General features: G+C 37.7%; 1 protein-coding gene across 3 annotated transcripts in view; it reads left to right on the top strand.

Moving 5' to 3' along the window:
* The window catches only part of bcl7a (BAF chromatin remodeling complex subunit BCL7A), a 38,198-nt gene that overhangs the window by 312 nt on the left and 15,567 nt on the right, over positions 1-22,319 (top strand). For 2 of the 3 annotated variants that reach the window (XM_072247540.1, XM_072247539.1), the window contains exons 2-4: positions 6,861-6,942; positions 7,935-8,031; positions 16,920-17,087. In XM_072247540.1, the coding sequence (XP_072103641.1) occupies positions 6,861-6,942; positions 7,935-8,031; positions 16,920-17,087 (347 nt within the window). The other variant, XM_072247541.1, reaches the window with a different exon arrangement.

The following is a 22,319-nucleotide window of genomic DNA, read 5'->3' as shown; positions in this document are numbered from 1 at the left end:
CCGCGTCCCGGCTTCGTGGCTTTCCAGGCGCCCCGGAACCGGACGGCGGCGCTCGCCGAGTTTTAAATTCCTTGGCGCAAGGGACTGTGAAGCCCCCACGGCGATGGAGAGCGGCGGAACCCAGAATCCATTTCGCTGCAGTCACATGAAGCCGCGCTCGCTGCTTTGTGTGCGGGTCGGTGCCGGCCGGCCGGCGGGCGGTGGGCGGACGGCGTCCTTTGTACGGCTGCCGGGCCCCCCGAGCCGGCTCAACTCGACCGACGGCGCTCTCCTGTCCTCTTATTGCTCTATTATTGTTATTGTTGCTGTCAGGGTTTTTAAATTTAGCGCTTTGGAGCGCACTTCAGTGGCGGGCGAGGGCAGGAAAGTAGGAGGAAGTGTGGGGGATGGCAATTGCGGCCAGATCACAATCTTCCGAATGCAAAACCAAATATATTTTGCAATCTTAGGAATGACTGGAAAATCATATACATTAAATATCTTGGGTTCCCATGATCTGAAGAATATAAATAATTGCATTAATTGGGAAATATATTTTAATGGATTGAATAATCACGAATAAAAATGTTTTTCTTGTATGACTTTGTCCTGTGTATTCTTTTCTTTTAACTTTGAACAAAATTAGACATGACACAGACTTAATAAGTTTAATATTTAAAACCCCTTGCGGACTCTGAATGCAGATAATTCGTTGTAGTATTTTCAGTAACTTGTAAATAATAAACATAAATTCACGTGTTCCACTCACATTGCTAATCTTAATGTCCTGGAGTGACCTCTTACACAGATTATCCACTTCATTGTTCAGTTTGTCGGTCTCCCTTAATTTTGATAGGCATTTTATACTTCGAAGTTAATTGCAGAAATGTTTGACAGTTTTAAGAGACAGATGCTTGTGTAATAAAGACTTCATTTGTTTATTCCTTTCACAACGTTATACTTAATGTATATTTTAGCTTTTTAAGTATTTCTGATATAGCTACTGTGGAATTTGCCTTTAGCAAACTCCCCACTGACTGTAGCATTATAGTACTTTTTAAAGGTAGTTTCATAAATATTGGGCAAAATTCTTGGGATAACTTCCATCTTTAAAACAGTTCTGTGGAAACTATCTACCCAGAACTAGATTTCCTTCCTTGTTATGATTGAGACATCTTCTAAAGTGTAGCAATTGGGCTAAGGCTGACACAGCATAGAGTTCTATATTAAATATTCCCATAATCTAAATTGGTATGACATTTTAAAAAGCCTTAAGTTATCTTTTCAAATACCCCTCAAGATTTTATTGAAGGTATTGTTTTAATTGTTTAAAAGTAAACTCCGTGTTGTCAGTGTATTTATGGAAGAAATGCATAATGCCAAGTATGATACTACTCAACATATTTCCATCATGCTTTTTTTAGTATTGGATACTGAATGGCCTTTGCCAATGGCAGCAGTAGTTCTTTTTATCCTCTCCCTGGGTGGACCAAACAGCTAATCCCTGTCTGAGATTAGACAGTACACAGACTAAATGTGATGTTTCAAGTCTGTGGTTCAGTGCCATTTTTGGCCAGAGGATTGATCCATTGTAGTATTTTCCTATTAACTTGAAAAATTGTGCAACTTGAAATAGATTTCAGCTCGGATTGTAGCTAACTTCAGTGCAAAATTGCTGTTTGTTAGAAAGTGGAAAGGACAATGTGCTGTTAGTCGGTAACATTTTTTTACAGTGTTAGAAACAAACACCATGTTGGTTAAACTTTAGTAGGTGCATTGGTGTGGGGTGTCCATCTCTCTCGATTTGTTTGTAGTGTTCATTTTCTTGAAGTTAATGATTTATGAGCCTATAGCAATTGAGTTCCATAAAACTCACATAGATACCTTTTTGTAAGGGAGTTTCTTGATTCTTTGATTTCAGTGAAGGCTAATTTGGACTTTCAGTGTAGTATGTTTCCTGTTAAGATTTTTACTTTTCTATTACAAATGTTATAAAACTTAGTGATTATGTTGTGCTGACAATTTTCTGTCAGGGGTAATGCAGTATCATGGTTTTGCATTTCCTTTACAGCTAAGGAACACCTATGTTGCAAACAATTATTGTAATTTGGTTGTACTTGAGTTAGAATACAATGCAAATTAATTTGCGTGCTTTTTGAAAATCAATAAAACCTGCAGTTTCTGGGTTAAATTATTCTTTCACTTCACTTCATCTCTGCACCTTCTAATGGTAGTGGAGATGAATTTACAGAATTTTCAGAAGTCAAAGATTTTTCACATTTAAAAAAACATGCAAACAAGCTTGGCTTTTTAAATGTTACTGCATTAATTTAACTACTATATTAATATCATGTGAATTCCCTATTGGTCCTAAAGTGAGCTCCATTAAGTTATTATATGGATTGAATGCATTTAGGAACATTATGCCCTGTTGTTCTCAAGTTTATTCAACTCTCTTTCTGACTGACTTCAGTAAGCTTATCACCCAAAATTAATATCATCTTAAAAGTCTCATTTCTGTTGGTTCATGCCACTATGGTGTAGTTTTCATTGTTTTTCTTTTTTTCATTCCTGGGACCTCAAACCTAGAAACTGTTTATCATTATTCTTATAAATATTTTTGGATTTTAAAACCCAGAGATGTCCTTTTTCCTCTACGTTGTATGGTTTAAAGTCTACTTTGGCCCTTCTATCCTATACTTTGTTAGCCTATCAGCAGTATAGGATTTAAAATGGCTTGAATATCAGCTGTAGTCTTGAGCAAATAGAATTATTTACAATTTTGAAATAATATCTTAAATACAAGAAATGTGAATAGCGGTATCCATATAAAGCATTGTATCTGCTCTGCTGTTCAGTAAGATCATAGCTAATCTAATCTTGGCTTCAACTCCACTTTTCTGCCATTTATCCATAACCTTTTTCTTCCAAGTAGTTCAAAAATATATCTCTTAGCCTTGAATCTAGTCAGAGATTTAGCCTCCATAGCTGTATGTGCTAGAGAATTCTAAATAATTGCAAGCCCTTTGAGAGAATATATTCCTCCTTGGTCTTGAATGACTGATTCTACTTACTCTGAAACTATACCCCTTGGCACTATGATTAACCCACAAAGGAAAATATGATGGAGGAATGTTAATGTTCTTGACATAAACATTAGGCAGAGCAAGCTCTGTTCTGTTTTCCTCCCTGGAATATCTGCAACCTAGCGGTTCCTCTCATCTTGGTATTGTATTTGAGTCCAAGATACGGCTGCATTTCTACATAGTTACTAAGACTACCTCCTGCTATTTCCCTGTCTTCCTCCAGTTGTATGTTGGTGAAATCTTCATTCATATCTTTTTGGCTTCTATCTTTAGTCAATTTCAAGGCATATCTAGGTTATATTCCTTCTGCCACCTGAGAATTGTCATTCAGAACCATTGCATGTGACCTTGCTTACTGAACAGACTTTGTATATGTGCAAAGCCTTAAGGGAAGCAGGCATGAGCTTGTCTTTGAGTTCCTCCATAAGTTTACTTCCTCCTCATTGTTTCAATGAGTCTATGCACCTCTTAATTTTTGGTCTGAACACGCTTTTCCATTGGCTGTTGTCAGTTTGTTCTAGCATATCAAAGTGCACAGGGTACACTTATGTAGTCTATTGCATCGAGTTTGTGAAATAAGTGATGAATTCCTCGAAGCTCTTTCTTAACTGATCAAGTTTACTAATCTAAACTGAGTGAAACCTTCCCTAGCATGGTTTCACTTTATGTGGTCACGCTGCATTTGTGATTGATTATAGTGAACTATTCCGCATTTAATTGTAAATGAACTTTTCAGAACAGTATTAAATTCATTTCAGTTATTATTTCTAAACTATTTCTCGAGCTCAAACTGGCATTTTTAAGGATTGGGGAAAAACATCTAAATGTTGAGCTGATATTCCTAATTACAAGGCTAACTGGATACATAATTTGATTTTTTTCAGCTAAGAAATGGTTAATGTTCTTTGTGTTGTGATCTTTTGTCAGAGCAGAGATGCATTAAGAATTGTTTGGTTGTTGCTGGTTGGTATTTTTATGCTAGAAGGCAGCAGTACTGAATTTGAAAGCAGGATAATTTGCTAGACATGAGTAGCAGAGTAGGAAAATGGCAAAATTAAGCAAGTAGATGTAACATTTTCAAAAATGTAAGTTTGTGTATTCTGGATCAGCACGGTATTTGCATTCTCTTTAGCCCGGAAAGTACCAATGTTTCCCATATTTCCCTGCGTTGTCATTATTTATACCTTCATGGGCTACATCAAGATGCTGGTTCAGGCAGCATCTCTGGAGGGAAATGGACAGTCGACATTTTGGCTTGAAACCATTTGTGGCTTCCCTGTCTGAAAAATGCTTAGCTTAATTGACATGAAATCACTTGGAGTGAATTTGGGGTTTTTACAAATTAGTAAAAAGCAAATGGACAGGGATCTGAATCTCCCAAGGCTTTGTTAAATTGGTGCCAATTAATAGTAGAAGGGACTATAAGCTCTAATAATAACTTAAGCAACACACACAAACTGCTGGAGTAACTCAGCAGGCCAGGCAGCCTCTACGGAAAAGTGTAAACAGTCAATGTTCCGGGCCGAGACCCTTCATCGGGACTGTTATAATGAAGGGTCTCGGCTTGAAATGTCAACTGTTTACTCTTTTCCATTAGATGGTACCTGGCCTGCTGAGTTCTCCAGCATAGTATATGTATTGCTTTAGTTTACAGCACCTGCAGATTTTCTCTTGTTAATAATTTAATGCCTAACACTTGGCAGTAAGCTGCCTGTTGTTGCATGCACGGGTTCAAATCTTTTTTTTTAAAGTATTGCTATATGTAGTATGGTATAACAGTATCCTTGAAGTTGTACTTGGAATGAATGTACTGGTTATTAGGAACATATGACAATAGTCCTTTTTGTGTTTTGTGTTATCGAGGGTCTATCATGGTGCTGATACATTTAATGCCTTAAAGGCAGAATTAATTGTACTTTTAAATCATATGCAGTGGTTGAGTTTGAATTAATTAATTTTACTGTTGGATTTTGAGGTCTAGTGTATTTATCTGGGTTTGCTTTTAAATAACATGCATAGATATACTGCTGCAAAAGCTTTAATTTCTGCAGCTTTATTTAGGACCGGCACATAGATTTTCAAGGCAAAGAGACAAGGTGCATTGACTAAAGTAATATGGGACAAGGGAATAGAAATAAAGGGAAAATGTACTATGGGATGTTTGAAAATGAAATTGCCATGACAAGTGATAATGAAACTAAATATGTGACAGAGTTTTAGTCAGAACTTGAGGACAATGGAAGGTTATCCAAGATATCATTGAATATATTAAGAAACTAATGGGATGGCAAATTTACCTGTGTGGAAAGGTTGAGCAGAGTGCTTTACTCTTGCATAGAAGAATGAGGGTAATCTTATCGATGTACAGTTTTTTTAGTGGCTTGATTAGATAAACAGAAGGATAAGTCCTGATGAAGGGTCTTAGCGCAAAACGTCGACTATCTATTTCCTTCCTTAGATGCTGCCTGACCTGCTGAGTTCCTCCAGCATTTTGTGTTGTTCAAGATTCCCAGCATCTGCAGAATCTCTTGTCTGATTCCTTTGGTTGATGTCTAAACCAGGATTGGCCTAAAAAATTAGGGGACAGATTTGAGAAGACCCCCCAGAGGTTAGTGGATCTTTGAAACTCTGTCCAAGGGGGCTGAAAGGCTTGGTCATTAATCTTATTGAATAGTCGTGCAGGTAAAACGGTCTGAATGCCCTATTTTTTTTGTGTTATATGGAGTAGAGAAAAATGTACTCATCTTTAAGTAAAACAATGATCCAAAGATGAAAGTAAATGATGGATGTGTAGTTAGATGTTAAAAATAAAACGCAGAGAATATTTAGCAGATCAGGTGTCCTATGTCATTAAAGAGAAACAGTTAATGTTTCCAGTTATTGTCTCTTCCTCAGAACTGAGAAAATGCCATAATTCTCTCACAAGGAGAGATCGTGAAAACTAAAAGAATGGAAACAAAGACTGTCCACATGTTGTCATTGCTTTTTGTACAGTCTGAGATGCAAGTTAATCATAACTAGTATGCCTTGAATTTAAAGAAAAATGAAGGACGACAGTTGGAGAAAGATAAAATACTGGAACTGAGATGCAAGGCATAGCTGTTGCAGAAGATCTTCTGCCAAAGGGAGTGCTTGTAATATTTGGTGGATCGGCTAACATCTCTGTAGAGTCAAACTTAGCATTTATAGGTGAATCACCTTGAATTAGAACTGGCCATTGCTGCCAAGCAGTTCTGTTCACTTTCTTTTTGACCTCATTCCTAGTTGAGTGGTATTTCCAATTGCAGCTGCTACAGTAAAAGGAAAGTAGTAAGATAGTCATGGGCAATTGACTTCTAAATGTAAAAGTTTTTATTTTAGAAGTGATTTAAACCAATTTTACCTTGGACAGTCTGGAGTGCTTTGGAGATGTTCAGACATTTGACATGTAATTATAGTCACTTTTTTCAAACCAGACGATGACAGGGTTCATCAAATGTCAGTGAGACTGCCAACCTCATTTGGATTGGTTTTATCTGTTATTAATGGGTTGGATAAGGACCACATTGCTGATGTACCTTAATTTAAAGTCTAATATAAAATTTTCTGGATTCTTTCATTGTTTTGATTCTGTTAATCTTTCTTGAAGTTTAAAGCATCTGTTGCATCAGCAGTTCTGTATATATTATCAAAACTATTTTCATTTTTAAAGGCAACTTGGATTGAATAGCTGCAATTCTTATAATTTTGTAAAATCAGCACAAAAGTGAAAATGTTTCCTATTTGTATTTTCAATCTGTTAATTTCCTGAAACAGGGAGAAGAAGTGGGTGACTGTTGGGGACACATCACTACGGATCTACAAATGGGTACCCGTAACAGAACCCAAAGTTGACGATGTAAGTCCAAGACAAAGTTGACTTTGTCCAAGACAAAGGGATTGGAGAGTAGAGGAGCATTTAATTTTAAATTGTTAATAATAAATTGAATTGCCATGACAGCTTTGTGTGTCTATTCACAAAGGTGCTGCTTTGTGTAACAGTAGTTGAAAATGTAATTCTGATAAAAGAGTTTTCATATATATGATGAGGAAGAATCCAGAAAATTTGGGAAAATGCATTTTTTCATTAAGATTTATGGAACTCCTGGGTGACTGAATGCTAGCATGTTATCATAATTTTCAGTATTCCCACCCCATGTGCTAAAACAAAATTGAGAATTTCGTGACTGTGGGAAGGTGAAGTTTTGTAATGAAATCTGAAATGTTCAGAACATACTTCGAGCAAAATGTATGAATCTTAATACAAGACTGACATTACATGTGTTTGTTCCTGCCAAATCCCATTTAGAAATTTGGATACTTGCACTTGTACTGTGGGGTTCTTGAGGAAAGAATAATCAGTGAGATGTTCAGCAAAGAAGCGGGAGTATATTCAAAATTATTGTCTATAGTTTAATGAATATGATGTATCAATTAATTGATAAAGTCACATGTGTGGAAGTTGACTCGAAGGAAAGCTATCAAAGTGAAATTGGGATGGTGAGTTTGAGAGTCCAGCTATTGAAGGAGTATGAGTAAAGAGAATTAAGTAAATTGTAGCTCAGGTTGCAAATTAATATGGGAGATTTGCAGGTTGTCACTTTTGGATTGAAAGACAGCATTCGATTAAATAATGATGGTTGAGTAATGGGATCACTTTCTGGCTAATGAATGTTCTTATCTTCACCTTTTTCAGCACTTAGGCCCAGTCATATTTGTGTTTCATAATGTTGATACAAAATCACTCAAAATTAGAGGAGATTTGTCAATAGCCAGTGCATTATAATCAAAGTTTAATTTAGAAATGTTATAAAATTGGATACAAAATTCAAAATATTTACTTTGGTCTAGAAAAACAAAAATAAAAAGAAGGGGAAAGATGACAAATGTGGGTCTGAAGTGACGACTCCAGAAAATAGCTCCTCACCAGGCATGATGGATATTCAAGGTACGTATATTTATGATTTTGGTAAATTTAAAATGATAAAAATGATGACTTGAGAAACAGAAGTAGCCGTTTGTCCTTTGTATTATTCTGCCACCCAATAAGCTTTTGACTAATCTTAGTTCAGAGCCTTCCTACAGCAGCACCATCTCCCTTGATTCTTTTAATATTCCCTAATTGCTTTCTGTACATGCATGATAACTTGCAGTGATTAATGCGAATGGACACCTGGAACTCTCACAACATCAACATCTTTCATATTTTCATCAGTTTGAAATGTCCTGCATTTCCATTTTATGAATGCCTTCATGCTTTCCATGTTGTTTCCATCTCCCATGTGCTTGACTATTTACCTGGCCAATGTGCATCATCCTGAAATATTTTGCATCCTTGCAGCCCATTGAGTCACTATTGCTCATAGACACCCCATAGATATCATTGATATAAACTGTAAGCTTCATTGATTCTACAATGTCTCCTAAACTTCCTGTTAACTCCTGCTTGAAGGGTCTCGGCCCGAAACATCGACTGTTCTCTTTTCCATAGATGCTGCTTGGCCTGCTGAGTTCCTCCAGCATTTTATGTGTGTGGCTTGGATTTCCAGCATCTGCAGATTTTCTCTTGTTTGTTTACCCCTAAAGTTGTTTGTTGGCTGGCCTTAAGGCTGATTTATACTTGTGCGTCAAATGTACGCCTTAGGTACGGCATAGCAGCGTACTCTATGCTGTACTGTATGCCAACCCTACGCCGTAGCCTACGTGCGCCTCTCCCAAAATGTAACTACGTGTTGCAGCGTCGCAGACTGCAACAACTGTGATTGGTCTGCTTGGTAGCGTCGCATTTCCTCATGCTGCAGTAGCTTGCCATTGGGCGACTGAAGGGCAGGGAAGGAACTCTGGCTGCAATGTTTTCCATAAAGCTTTACAGACCTCCGAAATTATGGAGGACCCTGTGCTTGACGCCAGTTTGTAGCTAGCTGCTACAGCCTGTTGACTTCCACCTGAAGCTAAAACTCGAATGGTAATTGCCAGTCTCTGCGTATACTGTGTGTACACTGATGCAAAATAAATGGTTGGAGATGATGAACCAAATCGTCAAATCTACCTGCAGACATCTGAAAATATTTGAAATGCATTTCCTGGTCCATGTCTCTCAGTAGCCGGACAAGCACAGAAAATTCACCCTCCTTCAGTTTCAGTCGCCATTGTTTGAAGAAACCCCACCGCCAACTAGCGTTTTGGTGGTGAATTGCAGAGCGACGCAGGCACACCAACACACAAGTATAAGTGCTCACAGTGGCGTAGCCCACTTGTGTTGGCTGCGGCGTAAGCTAGTACGCACAAGTATGAATCAGCCTTTAATCTGCACCAGCGTATTATCCAAATTTTAGTGACCTAATAATTCTTTATAACTTACTGAAGGACTTCTGAAAATTCAAATACTTCCATTGGTTTCCTTTTAATCCATTTTGCTGGTTATCATGTAAAAAAAAACAGCATTGTCAAATGTGATTTCCCTGCCCCCTCCCCATTCATGTTGTCTCTACCAAACATACTTATTTTCCAAATATCCTGATACCATTTCTTTAATAAGATGTTTCAAGTTTTCTGTCTGCTAATCTTGGACTAATGGATTTATACTTGCTTGTTTTCTCTGCCCCCTCATATAATGGGGTAATATTTATTGCCTTGTTATCTGAGAGAGCTGCTCTGTAATGGAATTTTGAATGATGACATGGGCAGCTGCTGCCTCTAAAATGTGGGATTCAGATCATCAGATCCAGAGATTTATTGACTTTCGTTAATACACTTCATACATTTTCTTTAAACTATTGTTAATTTCTCTGAAGACCTTATTCTGGATTGTTGTCCTTTATTATATTCAGTAGGTTTTTTTTATGAAGGAAGACACAATGTTTTAACTTGCTGCCATTTGCTTTGTTTTGACTTAAATATCTGGTTTCATAAAGGAAAAAATATCACTTCCAAAAGCTATATGTCATGCTTCTATTGCTCAAAGTAAATCACTGATACAGACATAGAAAACAGCTGGAAACATAGTGCTGTCCCTTGTTGATTCTTTAACAAACTGTAATAAAATGTCTCTTGTACTCAATTTGTCCTCGTCATTATTACTCACAACTTAGTTTGCCCAGTCTACTTAAAGATCCTGCATATATGTTGTTTTGTACTTGTAACTTGTGACTCTAAGCCCTGCATTACTGTTTGGAGCCTAAAAATCTCCCAGGTTTTTCTGCCCATTGCTGTTTCACTCCATTGGATTATCCATTTTTTATTATTAGGCCCCCCCCCCATCATTTTTATTTTACTAACCTCTCTTGAATTATTCTGGAATATCCAACTATTTTATTGTAGCCACGTCTTTTGTTTTCATATCATACACTTCTGTTTATGCCATTTAATTCCTTTTTTTAAAAATCAATATTGTATGCTTTTAGATAATGAGCCTCATTTAGTTGTCTCTCTTATGCTACTCTGGTTGTAATTAGAGGTAAACTCTTGTATTTGTATTCTCTGTCTTTTCCTACATAATCCAGATACAGTTACCCATTTTCCCCACTTTGCACTACAATCCTTTAACTTTTTTCTATATTTCCTCTCATTAGAGCCTGGTTGCTTCCCTACCAGTTAACTAGAGCCCTAGTTATTTGACTCATTGAGGCACTAGTCCTGGGTTCACTCAATTTAGTCCAACTTGGAGGAAAAGTCCCACATTATCCAGTTCTTGTCTTAGAACACTATGATTTTCATAGTTTTCCTACTGATTTTCATCATGGTATGTTTTATTTAGCTAGCGTAGCCATTTTGTTAAGGTGTGTCATCAAACTGGTGATCTCATAGAATTTTTATTATTTCTGAAAATGATCAGAATTTTGATGTTTCAGGGAAATTAATTGAAACAGCAAGGAGCTATTTCTGAACATTTGTCTGTAATTTAAATGCTTAACAAATTTCATTGTGAGTTTTGCACTGAAGAAAATTGACACTTCTGCCAATCTTAATGAGTTAGTCCTGACGAAGGGTCTCGGCCTGAAACGTCGACTGCACCTCTTCCTAGAGATGCTGCCTGGCCTGCTGCGTTCACCAGCAACTTTGATGTGTGTTGCTTGAATTTCCAGCATCTGCAGAATTCCTGTTGTTTTTGTTCTTCTGCCAATCTAATGCTTTCTCCTGTTAGGATAATATTGCTAATCATAAAGAAAGGTCTTCTGCAACCATCCAGTAAATCTTGACCTATAGAAATGATCTTGGTCTGTGAGAGCACTTATTATGTATGAAGCAGGCATCATAGAATGGGTAATAGCACAGGAACCTCCCGTTCAACTTTTTGTAATGTCTCTATATAAGAAAGTATTTGTAGAAAATACAAGTCCATGATGTTGGAGGTGGTATATTGGGGGTAGATAGAAAACTCCCTGGTTAACAGAAAACTCTTGTTTGGCATTTTTCAGTTTGTAAATGAATTTGATGAAGGGATGAAAGGCATGCTTGCTGAATATGTGAAGTGGACATAATGATGTAACAGATTTCGACTGAGTGGGCAAAGATCTGGTAAATGAAGTATGATGTAGGAAGTAGTGAAATTGTGCGTTTTGGCAGAAGTAATAGAAGCATTTATGGAGACATCTGCCTCTTCTAATGCATGATTTGCAGGTGCAGAGAGGATGAAATGCAGTTGCAGAAAGTAATTAGGAAAGCTAATATCATCATTTATTTCAAGGGAAATGGAATGTGGAAGCAGGATGGTTATTCTTAGAAAAAACAAGGAGTGATTACGTGTATCATAGTAAGTACATTATTGATCTTAAGGAAGCCATTCAGAGATTTACAAAAGTAATAATGCTGGAACATGTCGATGTTAAGAAAGGTGTGTTGGAAATTTTGAAATACATTAAGATAGAAAAGGTCCTGGGGCAGAACAGAATATATCTTGGGTTACTATGGGAAGTGAAGAAAGAGATTGCTGTTCCTTTGGCTGAGATGTTTGCGTCCTCACTGGCCACAGGGATAGTACCAGGAGATTGGAGGATGGCAAATGGCATTGCTTTATTCAAGAAAGGTAATAGGGATAATCCTGGGTATAGACCAGTGAGTCTTGCATCACTATTGGGAAAACTACTGGTGAGGATTCTTGGAGACAGGATTTATGAGCATTTGAAGAAGCATAGTCTGATTAGGGATAGTCAGCATGGCTTTGTGAGGGACAGGTCATGCCTCCCTTGAGTTAATTATTTCGGGAAGTGACAGAACATATTGAAGGCACAGCAGTGGATGGGGTGTATATGATTTTTAGTAAAGCATTTGACAAGGTTCCCCATCAACATCAGACTACTTGGCTGCCTTAGGTTGCCATGGTAGCCTAGCGGTTAGTGCAACACTATTACATCTCGGGGTGTTCTGGAGTACATATGGTGGTTGAGGGATAATAACTGATCCTGAACCTGGTGGTGTGAGTCCTGAGGCTTCTGTACTACCTTCCTGATGGCAGCAGTGAGAAGAGAGCTTGACTTGGGTTGTGGGGGTCCCTGATGATGGATGCTGCTTTCCTGCGACAGTGCTTCCATGTAGATGTGCTCAAAGGTGGGGAGGGCCGTATCCACTACTTTCTGTAGGATTTTCTGTTCAAGGGGATTGGTATTTCATTACCAGGCTGTGATGCAGCCAGTCAATATACTCCACCACATTACCTATAGAAGTTTGTTAAAGTTTTAGATGTCATGCCAAATCTTTGCAAACTCATAAGGAAAGGGAGGGACTGCTGTGCTTTTTTCTGAATTGCACTTGTGTGTGGGACCCAGGATAGATCCTCTGAAATGATCAAACTGCAGAATTTAAATTTGCTGACCCTCTCCACCTTTGATCTCCTGATGAGGACTGGCTCATGGTCTTCTGGTTTCTTCCTCATGAAGTCAATAAGCAGCTCCTTGGTCTTGTTGACATGAGGAAGAGGTTGTTGTGGCACTACTCAGCCATATTTTCAATCTCCCTCCTATATGCTGATTCATCACCATCTGTAAGGAGTTGTAATTTCTCCCCATGAACTACGTGGGCTTCCTCCAGGTGCTCCGGTTTCCACCCACAGTACAAAGATTTACCTATTAGTAGGTTAATTGGCCATTGTAAATTGTCCTATGATTAGGCTAGTGTTAAATGCATGGGTTGCAACACGGTGAGGCTCGTTAGGCCGGTAGGGCCTGTTCTATGCTGTATCTCTAAATAAATTAAAAAACAGTCATCCTTTCCAGTGCAAGTACCCACATTAGATTTTTCACAGTTCAAAGTAAATTTATTAAGGTACATATTTGTCACCATATACAGCCCTGAGATTCATTTTCTTGCGGACAACCAGTGTACGAAAGACAACAAACTGTGCAAATACAGAGGAAAAAGTAGTAATAAGGATAAATGAGCAATAAATATTGAGAGCATAAGATGAAGAGTCCTTGAAAGTGAATCCATAGGATGTGGGAACAGTTCAGTGATGGGCGAGTGAAGTTATCCCTTCTGGTTCAAGAGCCTGATGGTTGAAGGGTAATAACTGTTCCTGAACCTGCTGGTGAGTTCTTAGCCTCCTGTACCAACTTCCTGATGGTAGCAGTGAGAAGCAAGCATTCCATCCACCAACTCATCTACCTCTACTTTAACTGGTAGTTATCTGCATTCTCCTCCTGGTTGAGCACTCACACTTACTGATGCCAAATAGTCTTGAGTATTCTAATTTTGTCCTTTATTTCTTAAGTATGTTTAACCAGGAGTTTGCATTCTGCAAATGTACTGGTCTGATTTTAAGTTTCTGGTCAAAGAAAAATCAAAGGGAAAAACATCAGATGCTGGAAATCTGAAAGAAAACGTCAGGATGTTGGCTGGTCTGAAACATTAACTGTTTCTCTTTCCACAGAAGCTGCCTGACAAAATGAGTGTTTCCAGTATTTTTTTCTATAGTTTGCTAGTTTAGCAGTAAAAATAACTGCTGTTATCATATCCCTTAAGAGAGATTGCTGTAGGAAATTGTTAAATAAGATCCACATTGGATGTTACAAATTTAGATGATGTATCGCACGTCTCTTGTCCTTCTTTCAATTTAATTAATTTGAGTATTCTATTTTCGTGGAGTTAGTCTCTCTACCAAAATTTCTCACAACTTTGACTTTTAACATTAAATAAAATACATTGTTTGAATTCCCGTAGAGGTGGTCAAATAGGTGTTTTATTATCTCAATGTTATATTTAGCTTGGATCTGCAGGTTGTTTAGCTGCTAACTAGACTATTCCTGCCTGTAGGAACACTGCAGCATAGAATTCTGCTCAGTAGTATATGAAAAATTTGTACTGCATTTGACTGCTCATGATATACAAGGCATTACTGGCTTCTACAGATTTTCCAGCTGTGGGCTTATTTTAGTTTTACTGTGTACCAGAGGTACTTTATAATAATGCCTTGTTTTACTCTTGCCCATACCCAAGTGCGCATGCGCCGGTCGTGCATGCAGCCTGGTACAGCCGTTCCGATCTATTCTTACTTTCTACTTACTTTTTAATTTATTTTTTTTTTGTATTTTTTTTCTCATGGTAACACGTTGAAGCTGCACCCTCTCTAACATGCTGGTAGAGAGAGTTTTATTTGGGTTTTCTTTAGCGCTGGAAATGGTTACATCCCGACACGCGGGGCAGAAGCAAGGTCGCATTGTGTATTCCACGGACCAGCAAATACCGGCCGGCTTAGCGAACAGAGCGGCGGACACCCCTGCAGAAATCCGGAGGAAAACACACAGAGGATGCAGAGGGGGATTACAAAGCCGAGGAAAGAGGAGTTCGGTGGGTAATACCGTTCCGGCTGACCAGAAGTGCACTGAGAGCGGTAAGCGTAAAGGAGTTGGGTGCTTACTGATCTGGTTAACAACGGATGGTGCAATCCGGGGTATATTATGATCGAGGAACGTGTTTGCAGACTGGATATTGAACTTTTTACTGTTGGACTTCGGCCACATTCCACCATGATACAGCACTTGGCGGCATGGGAGGTCATTCCTGCCTGTGGCCATCGAACGTGCAGCTCCTCCCGTGGAGGGTCAGATACCCTGAGCCAATAGACTGGTCCTGGACTTATTTTCCATCTGGCATAGTTTGCATTTTGCTGTTTTATTGTTGGGGTTTTTTGTATTGCTATGTTTACGCTGTATTCTTGATTGGTGCGGCTGCAACAAAACCAAATTTCCCTCGGGATTAATAAAGAATATCTATCTATCTATCTATCTATCAGTTGCAAAGACTATAATGGTATAGGGATAAAGATGCTTATCTGTGTTAATGTTAGGTCAATCATAGAAATATGTGGATAGGTGTGGGGAAAGGTCAGTTTTAGAAGTGTGTATCAATATCTAGTAACCTGAAAATACCAGATTATAGAGCATTAATATATAGGAAATAAATTGTTTTTCTGCAGTAACTATTTGCAACCCACATCTTTACAAAGCCAACCATGAATTATCTATGTCTTAGTGTTTTATAAATTTGTAACGTGAAGCACTTTCACTTGTACTTCATGCAGCCAAAGAAACTATGTGTGAGCATACCAAGTACTCATCTCAATGTGCATGTATATTTTGTCATCAAAACTTACACATTTGTTCCAGTGATTACACATCTAAAAAATGTGAAGCTGCTGTCCTTTGATAAATTATCAGAATTTCATACTATTTGAATGTGTCTGTTCAGACCGTTCAGCAAAGTGATAGACTTAATCTTTTACAAGCACCATATTAGCCCAGCTTTTCTTTCCCCGCATTCTTTTTAGACTGTTAAAGGTAATTTTGGAACATGTCATTTGCAATAAGTGGATTCTGGTTATTTGGGCTATCAGTTAATCGGGTTAGCCACTTGTATTGGCCAACTCTTAGAGCAAAATCTAATTGAGAAAATGGGTGGGATTCCCTATGTTTATTTGGGACAGTATGCAGCTTAATTGGGACAGGGGACTGTTGCTGAATAATTTCTAACTAGTGGCTGATGTGTGCACTTGTGTGGCAGTCAGATTCTGCACCGTGCTTGTAGTGAACTTTTTAAATGGTGTTAGTTGCGTGTGCTTGTGTTCAAAAAGCTATAAATTTTGTCACGATATCTGGTGAGAAATAAGCAGTAAGACAATTTAGAACAGTTTTGCTTACTGTGGTTTCAAGCATTCAGATGTGGAGATGCCAGAAATGGCCAGGGGTGAAAATGAAACAATTTCCCTACCTCAAGTTAGAAACTATGAAGAATCTGAAGGTATCGACAATTATCTTTAATGTTACAATGAAAGTGAAGATTAGGAGGATATAACCATCAATAGCATCAAAAGGCAGTATATTATATATACTAGGTATCTACCCTGATTTTGTTCTTTTACAGCCAGTCAAAAGTGTAAACTGAATTCTGTCAATAACTTTACGAACTAATACTTAGTTTTATAGTAATATTATTGATAGTGTTCTAATTTGTTCTGTATTTTATTTAAATATTTATTTGTTAGTTAAATAGCAGTATATAGTTTTTATTACACTTTTTTAACTATGTCATGAAACTTTGGCTAATTGGGGCAGCAGCATAACTGGGCACAAATGTACTGATCCCAATTAACCAGAATCCACAAGCCAGCAAAATAAATGTAACAGTAGTTGTAACACTAAAAGATAATTGAATTTATTTCTGGTATTTATCAACAAACCTGTATAAATTCAAGTGATTTTTCTGAATCTAGAAATAAATGTAAATTTTTAAGCCCACAACTGCACTTTGCCCTCGACTGATTTCCTTCTCTTCTCTCCCTCTTTCAATGTGCAGTAATTTGCCAGTTATGTAAAATAGTTTATTTGAATTTTTTTTAATAATTAGATGAGAACAGTAATCAGAGTTCCATAGCAGATGCCTCTCCAATGAAGCAAGAGAACAGCAGCAACCCAAGTCCTGCACCAGAGCAGATCTTAGTAACTCAAGCAGATGGCTCTGACACCCGGACGGAGGAAATTCATCCCCCAGTCAAAGAACAACCCAGCTCTGATGGTAAGCATGCAGTATGATTGGTGAATGGGTCTAGACCTCAAGTAACAATCACATGCATTTGAAATATTTCATCTACAGTGGAATAAGTGCTCATAATTACCTTGACTGAATCCATTGATGCCTGGGTGGAAAATCAAAATATGTTGATAATATAAACTTCTGTGTATGACATCTTGCTCATTCTTGTTTATAAGATAATGGATTGCATTGTTTTTTTTATATAAATTTATCTTGGAGTGGAAGGTTTACAAAATTACATTATGCCAAAAAAGTTAGAGATTTGGGAAGTGATGATAAATTTAAGTTGGGTTGTGATTTTTGGAAAAAATAAGTGTAATGGTGTAATGTAAAGTGTAGTTAAATGACTGTTAATAAGATGAATTTGCAACAGATTTTTACAGTGCAGCTTGTCAAGACTGGAGGATAGTAAAGAGTTGCACGTTTTGGGTCCATGTAAAATATTTGACACAATACTTCAGAGCCACTTAGTTGCATGATTCTAGTATTGTTCTGTTTAAACAACATGGAGGAGCATTTGATAAAATCATCCATCCAAAATATTTGACTAGATCATTGTTACTACATTGTTTGACATCTATAACATGTATAGCACCCTTCAACTTTGGTATGGATTTTATATATGAATTAGACAATAACAGTAATCAGGCATTTTTATACTGATTTATTCTTCAATTTTTTTCCCCTTCTTTTGGAATGACTGACAATTGCTATTTATTTGCATGTGAACTCCTTAGTTCTCCACTTCCTTTGTGTAGCGAAGTGGCCATGTTGTGGAAATGTGGGTAATGATTAAACCCTGGACATTGCCACCGGGCTCACTTGTTAGTCATATGCATTTTCACCCACTGGATTCACAAGCAGGAACACTCATTTACATTCTGGTTTTCTAACGTGCTGAATCTAATTGCAGCAATGTTGCTGCTCAGTGAAAATGTTAATTTAAATCCAATGGGCATTGAACCTGGAATTTTGGCTTATTGGAACATTAAAAGTTTTTGAGAATATTCTTTTGACTTTAAATTGAGTACCAAAACTAGATGTGGGATAATTAGTTCCCATGAGAAATTGCCAGTTAGTGAATTTGGGAACTGTTTGGGTTATTCATATTCAGTAATGTGTACTTGGACAATTAATTATTTACACAGCAGGTGTTGGGACACATGCTTGTGTGTCTGCTGTGTTGCTGATATGTGGTGTTCCAGTGGAAGATAAACAGTTGTAAAACAAGTTTATTAAACTGTAGTCTAGATGGTCAAATTGAAATGGTGTTTAACTAGAAGCAAGTAATATGCATATGTAAAAGTTAAGATCAAAGGAGTGAGTAAAGAAAACCTTTCCTCTGTTTATCTTCAGAAGCCTTTGTTATTACTGCTGCTGGAGATCTTTTTATGTCCCTTTTGTACAGTTCATTTCCTGTCTTGTCAGTGGAGTGATCTCTAGAAGGCGATCAGGATGGATTTTGAATTGATAATACACAAAAGGAACCCAGGTGACCTGTTCTCTAGGGAGGTCAGCAGTCTACTCTCTAATTGGCAGTAATGGAGTTTGCAAAGTGACCTCTCTGGGAAAAGTCCAAACCTCAGTCTCACTATCACGTGGCCTTGCAGGTGATCATTCTTCTTTTCAACTATTCAGCCTTGCATTAAACTATTATGCTGCTCTCCTGACTTTTATTTCTTTTAATCCCATTACTGAGGCTCAAACAAAAACTAACCTGCCTCTAGTATCATTAATTGCCACATAATTTGGTGTATGTATATTTGTCCCTCTCAGTACTATACCTCTAATAGACAGAGTGCAAGGGGATAAAAAGGGCATTTATTCTGCTGGTTAGACTTGTAATGCTATCACAACCTTATGAGCGACATAAAATGTACTTGAGAATTGACTTAACTCATCAGTTTCTAACTAGTCTGTGTAGACACTTTGTAGTTTCCAGGGTTACTCTGTTAACTTTGCTTTTTCAGAGTGTGTGCAGTGGGATGAAAGATATTATCTTCCAGATGAATTTCTTTTATTTGAAACACTCAGATGGCTATTTAATGCAAATCGGTGGAAACATTTAGACCCAGAACTGCCATTTACTGCTTTAGCGTGTTACTTAAAAATAAATGTAAAGTCTTGTCTGCTCATGGGTTATGACTAGCTTGCCTTCGTAGGCTGTTGGTAATAGTTTTTGCCCTGAGGTAGATCACTTGAATGGAGGTTGGGGAGGGGTGGGAAGCAGAATTTGCACACCTTTCAGTGGATGGCATTCTCATTTTATTTAAATTAAATTTTGATTTGAATTCTTTAAGCCATGACCAACAGAAACTTGTGTATTAATTTAAACTAGATAGGTGAACATAACTTTCTCCTGTAATTGTTTTAATTTGAAATCTCCTTTTCTATGCCTTCCTGCCTCCAAGCTGTCCTTCATCTGGGAGGACGGGACCGTCTGGGTAGCAGACTTCTTCAGAGGCACCATGGAAGCTCCTCCATGTCTACCAATAAGAGGTGTGCTTTGTGGGATGGGATAGGTTTCTATGTATGTACGTGTACATGTATGTGTACTTGTGTGTTTCTTTCTTTACCACAAAGGCTAGCTAACTGCAAAGCTGAGAATTGGAAAAACTCAACTTTAGCAGTATTGAATGATTGGTATGTTATTTTAAACTCATTTCCTTTGTTTAACCCACATGAAAGTTTCAAGCCACCTTTTGGGATTAGCTTTGAAAGTTTTTTAAAAATGGCCCTTAATTTTTGGGATTATGGAAGTAAACACTCTAATTTTAATTTTGGTACCTTTCCAAAAGTTCAGCAGTGTGATCTTGTTTGGTGTGGCCCTAGCTACTTCAATATTTTACCGTTTTGTCAATTAAAATGAAGCCAGCAATCTGAGTTCTTTGATTTGCCATACTTGAGAATGTTGATTAGAGTTGAATATTTACTTTCAGTCAATCTTCTCTCCTTTCTGCCGTGCTGTTGTACAGTCAGTAATGTCAAGTGTCCAAATGTTCATTATTCAAATGTGAACTTGGTCTGTGTGAGCAAACAATAGAGTAGCGTTGTAGGGTTTGCCTTTCCTAAGACGTGGAAGCCAGGAGGAGCTTTCCTCACACTTAGGGTTGCTAATGCAAAATGTACAGTTGCAAGAAAAAGTTGTGAACACTTTGCAATAACTTGGTTTTCTACATTGATTCTTCAAAATGTGGTCTGATCTTCATCTGAGTCACAATAAGACAAACACAGTCTGCCTAAACTAGTAACACAAACTATTGTACTTTTCATGACTTTATTGAACATATTTTTAATTGTTCACAGTCCAGGCTGGAGAAAGTATGTGAACCCTTGTATTTAATTGGGAACATCTCCTTTAGCAGCAATAACCTCTACCAAAAGTTTCCTTTAGCTGCTGATCAGACTTGCACAATGGCAAGGAGGAATTTTAGACCATTCCTCCATAGAAAACTGTTTCAATTCATCGATATTTCTGGGATACCTTGCATGAATGGCCCTCCAGGTCATGTCACAGCATCTTAATTGGGATTAAGATCTGAACTCTGACTTAGCCATTCCAAAACACATTTTCTTCTTTTTAAACCATTCTGTTGTTGATTTACTCTTGTGTTTTGGATCTTTGTCTTGTTGCATCATCCAATTGTTAGCTTCAGGTGACAGACCACTGCTCTGACATTCTCCTGTAAAACGCCTTGATACAATTTTGAATTCATTGTTTCCTCTTCGATTATAAGCTGTCCAGGCTCTGAGGCAGCAATGCAGCCCCAAACCATGATTGGGATGACATTTTGGTGTTGGTGTGCAGTGCCCTTTTCCCTGCAAACATAGCAACATGCATTTATGCCAAAAAAAATGTTCAACTTTTGTCTCATCTGTCCGCAGGACATTGTCCCAGAAGGGATGTGGAACATCCAGATGGTCTTTTGCAAATTTGAGATTGCCACAATAATTTTTTTTGGAGAGCAGTGGTTTCCTCCATGGTGTACTTCCATGAACACCATTCTTATTCAGTGTTTTTGTTATAGTGGGCACACGAACAGAGACTTCAGCAGGTTCTAGAGGTTTTTGATCTTTTTCCTGTTACCCTTGGGTTCCTTTTCACCTTCAGCATTGCAAGTTGTGCTCTTGGTGTGACCTTTGCAGTATGTCCACTCCTAGGGAGAGCAGCAACAGTACTGAATTTCCTCCATTTGTAGACAATTTCTCTTACTGTGGACTGATGAACACTCAGGTCTTTAGAAATGCGTTCGTAGCCTTTTTCAGCTTCATGCATCTCTACAATTCTAAGGTCCCTTTAAAGTAGTTTTGATCGATGCATAAGGCACATCTTTCTTGAGAAGGGCAGGTTCTGTTACTAACCTGACTCTGTGTCTGTGTTTTCTATAGGGTAGGGCACCTCTACAACCCACATCTCCAATCTCATCTCATTGATTGGAACGCCTGACTCCAAATGACTTTTGTAGAGTGCATGGCCCCAGAAGTTCACATACATATTTGAACATAGACTGTGATTGTTTTAAGTTGTGTACTCGGTATTGATACAATTGGTACAATTGTTTGTGCATTATTAGTTCAAGCAGATTGTGTTCCTTTATTATTGTGACTTAGATGAAAATAAGACCACATTTTATGAGTAATGCTGAAAACCTGCATAGGGTTTGCAAACCTTTTTTGGCAACTGCAGTTCTGCTGGAGCAGTAAATGCAGAGTGAAGCAGGGATTAAGTTGGTTTACTCTGGCCTCCATAATTCATTAACTTTTGGGGAGGGTTAAACTGGTATTTTTAATAGCTGTTTAAAAACACTGTATAAACCCTACCCTGAAGAGTATAAAATCAAATTTTCCTAAAATTGTTTGAACCTTACATGTCACCAATTCCTATTTTGTGCTTCAATAAAGTTCATTTTGTTTTGAGATTAGTTTACAGAGTTGGTAATTGCATTCTTTACAGGATGTCAAAGACAATTAGGTTTAATTTTTCATAAGAACGGTAACATTTTTCCACTTTGTTTTATAATCTGCACTCAATATTGTGCAAGTTAATTTTTTACTCTTGGCGGATTTGTTAAATTGATCCATCCTGTTTGAAGGACTGGAAAGTGTGGAAAGGTCTCTTAAAAACTGTTCCTGGAAGCCAAATTCGACTGCAAAACTTTAATTAAAAATATAATTTTCATTACATTAGCAAATGTAGGAATTAGTTTGTGTTGC

This window comes from Mobula birostris, chromosome 31 (assembly GCF_030028105.1).
Source record: "Mobula birostris isolate sMobBir1 chromosome 31, sMobBir1.hap1, whole genome shotgun sequence".
Lineage (NCBI taxonomy): Eukaryota > Metazoa > Chordata > Chondrichthyes > Myliobatiformes > Myliobatidae > Mobula > Mobula birostris.
Note: the sequence above shows the minus strand (reverse complement) of the source record. Positions and strands in the feature narration are given on the sequence as shown.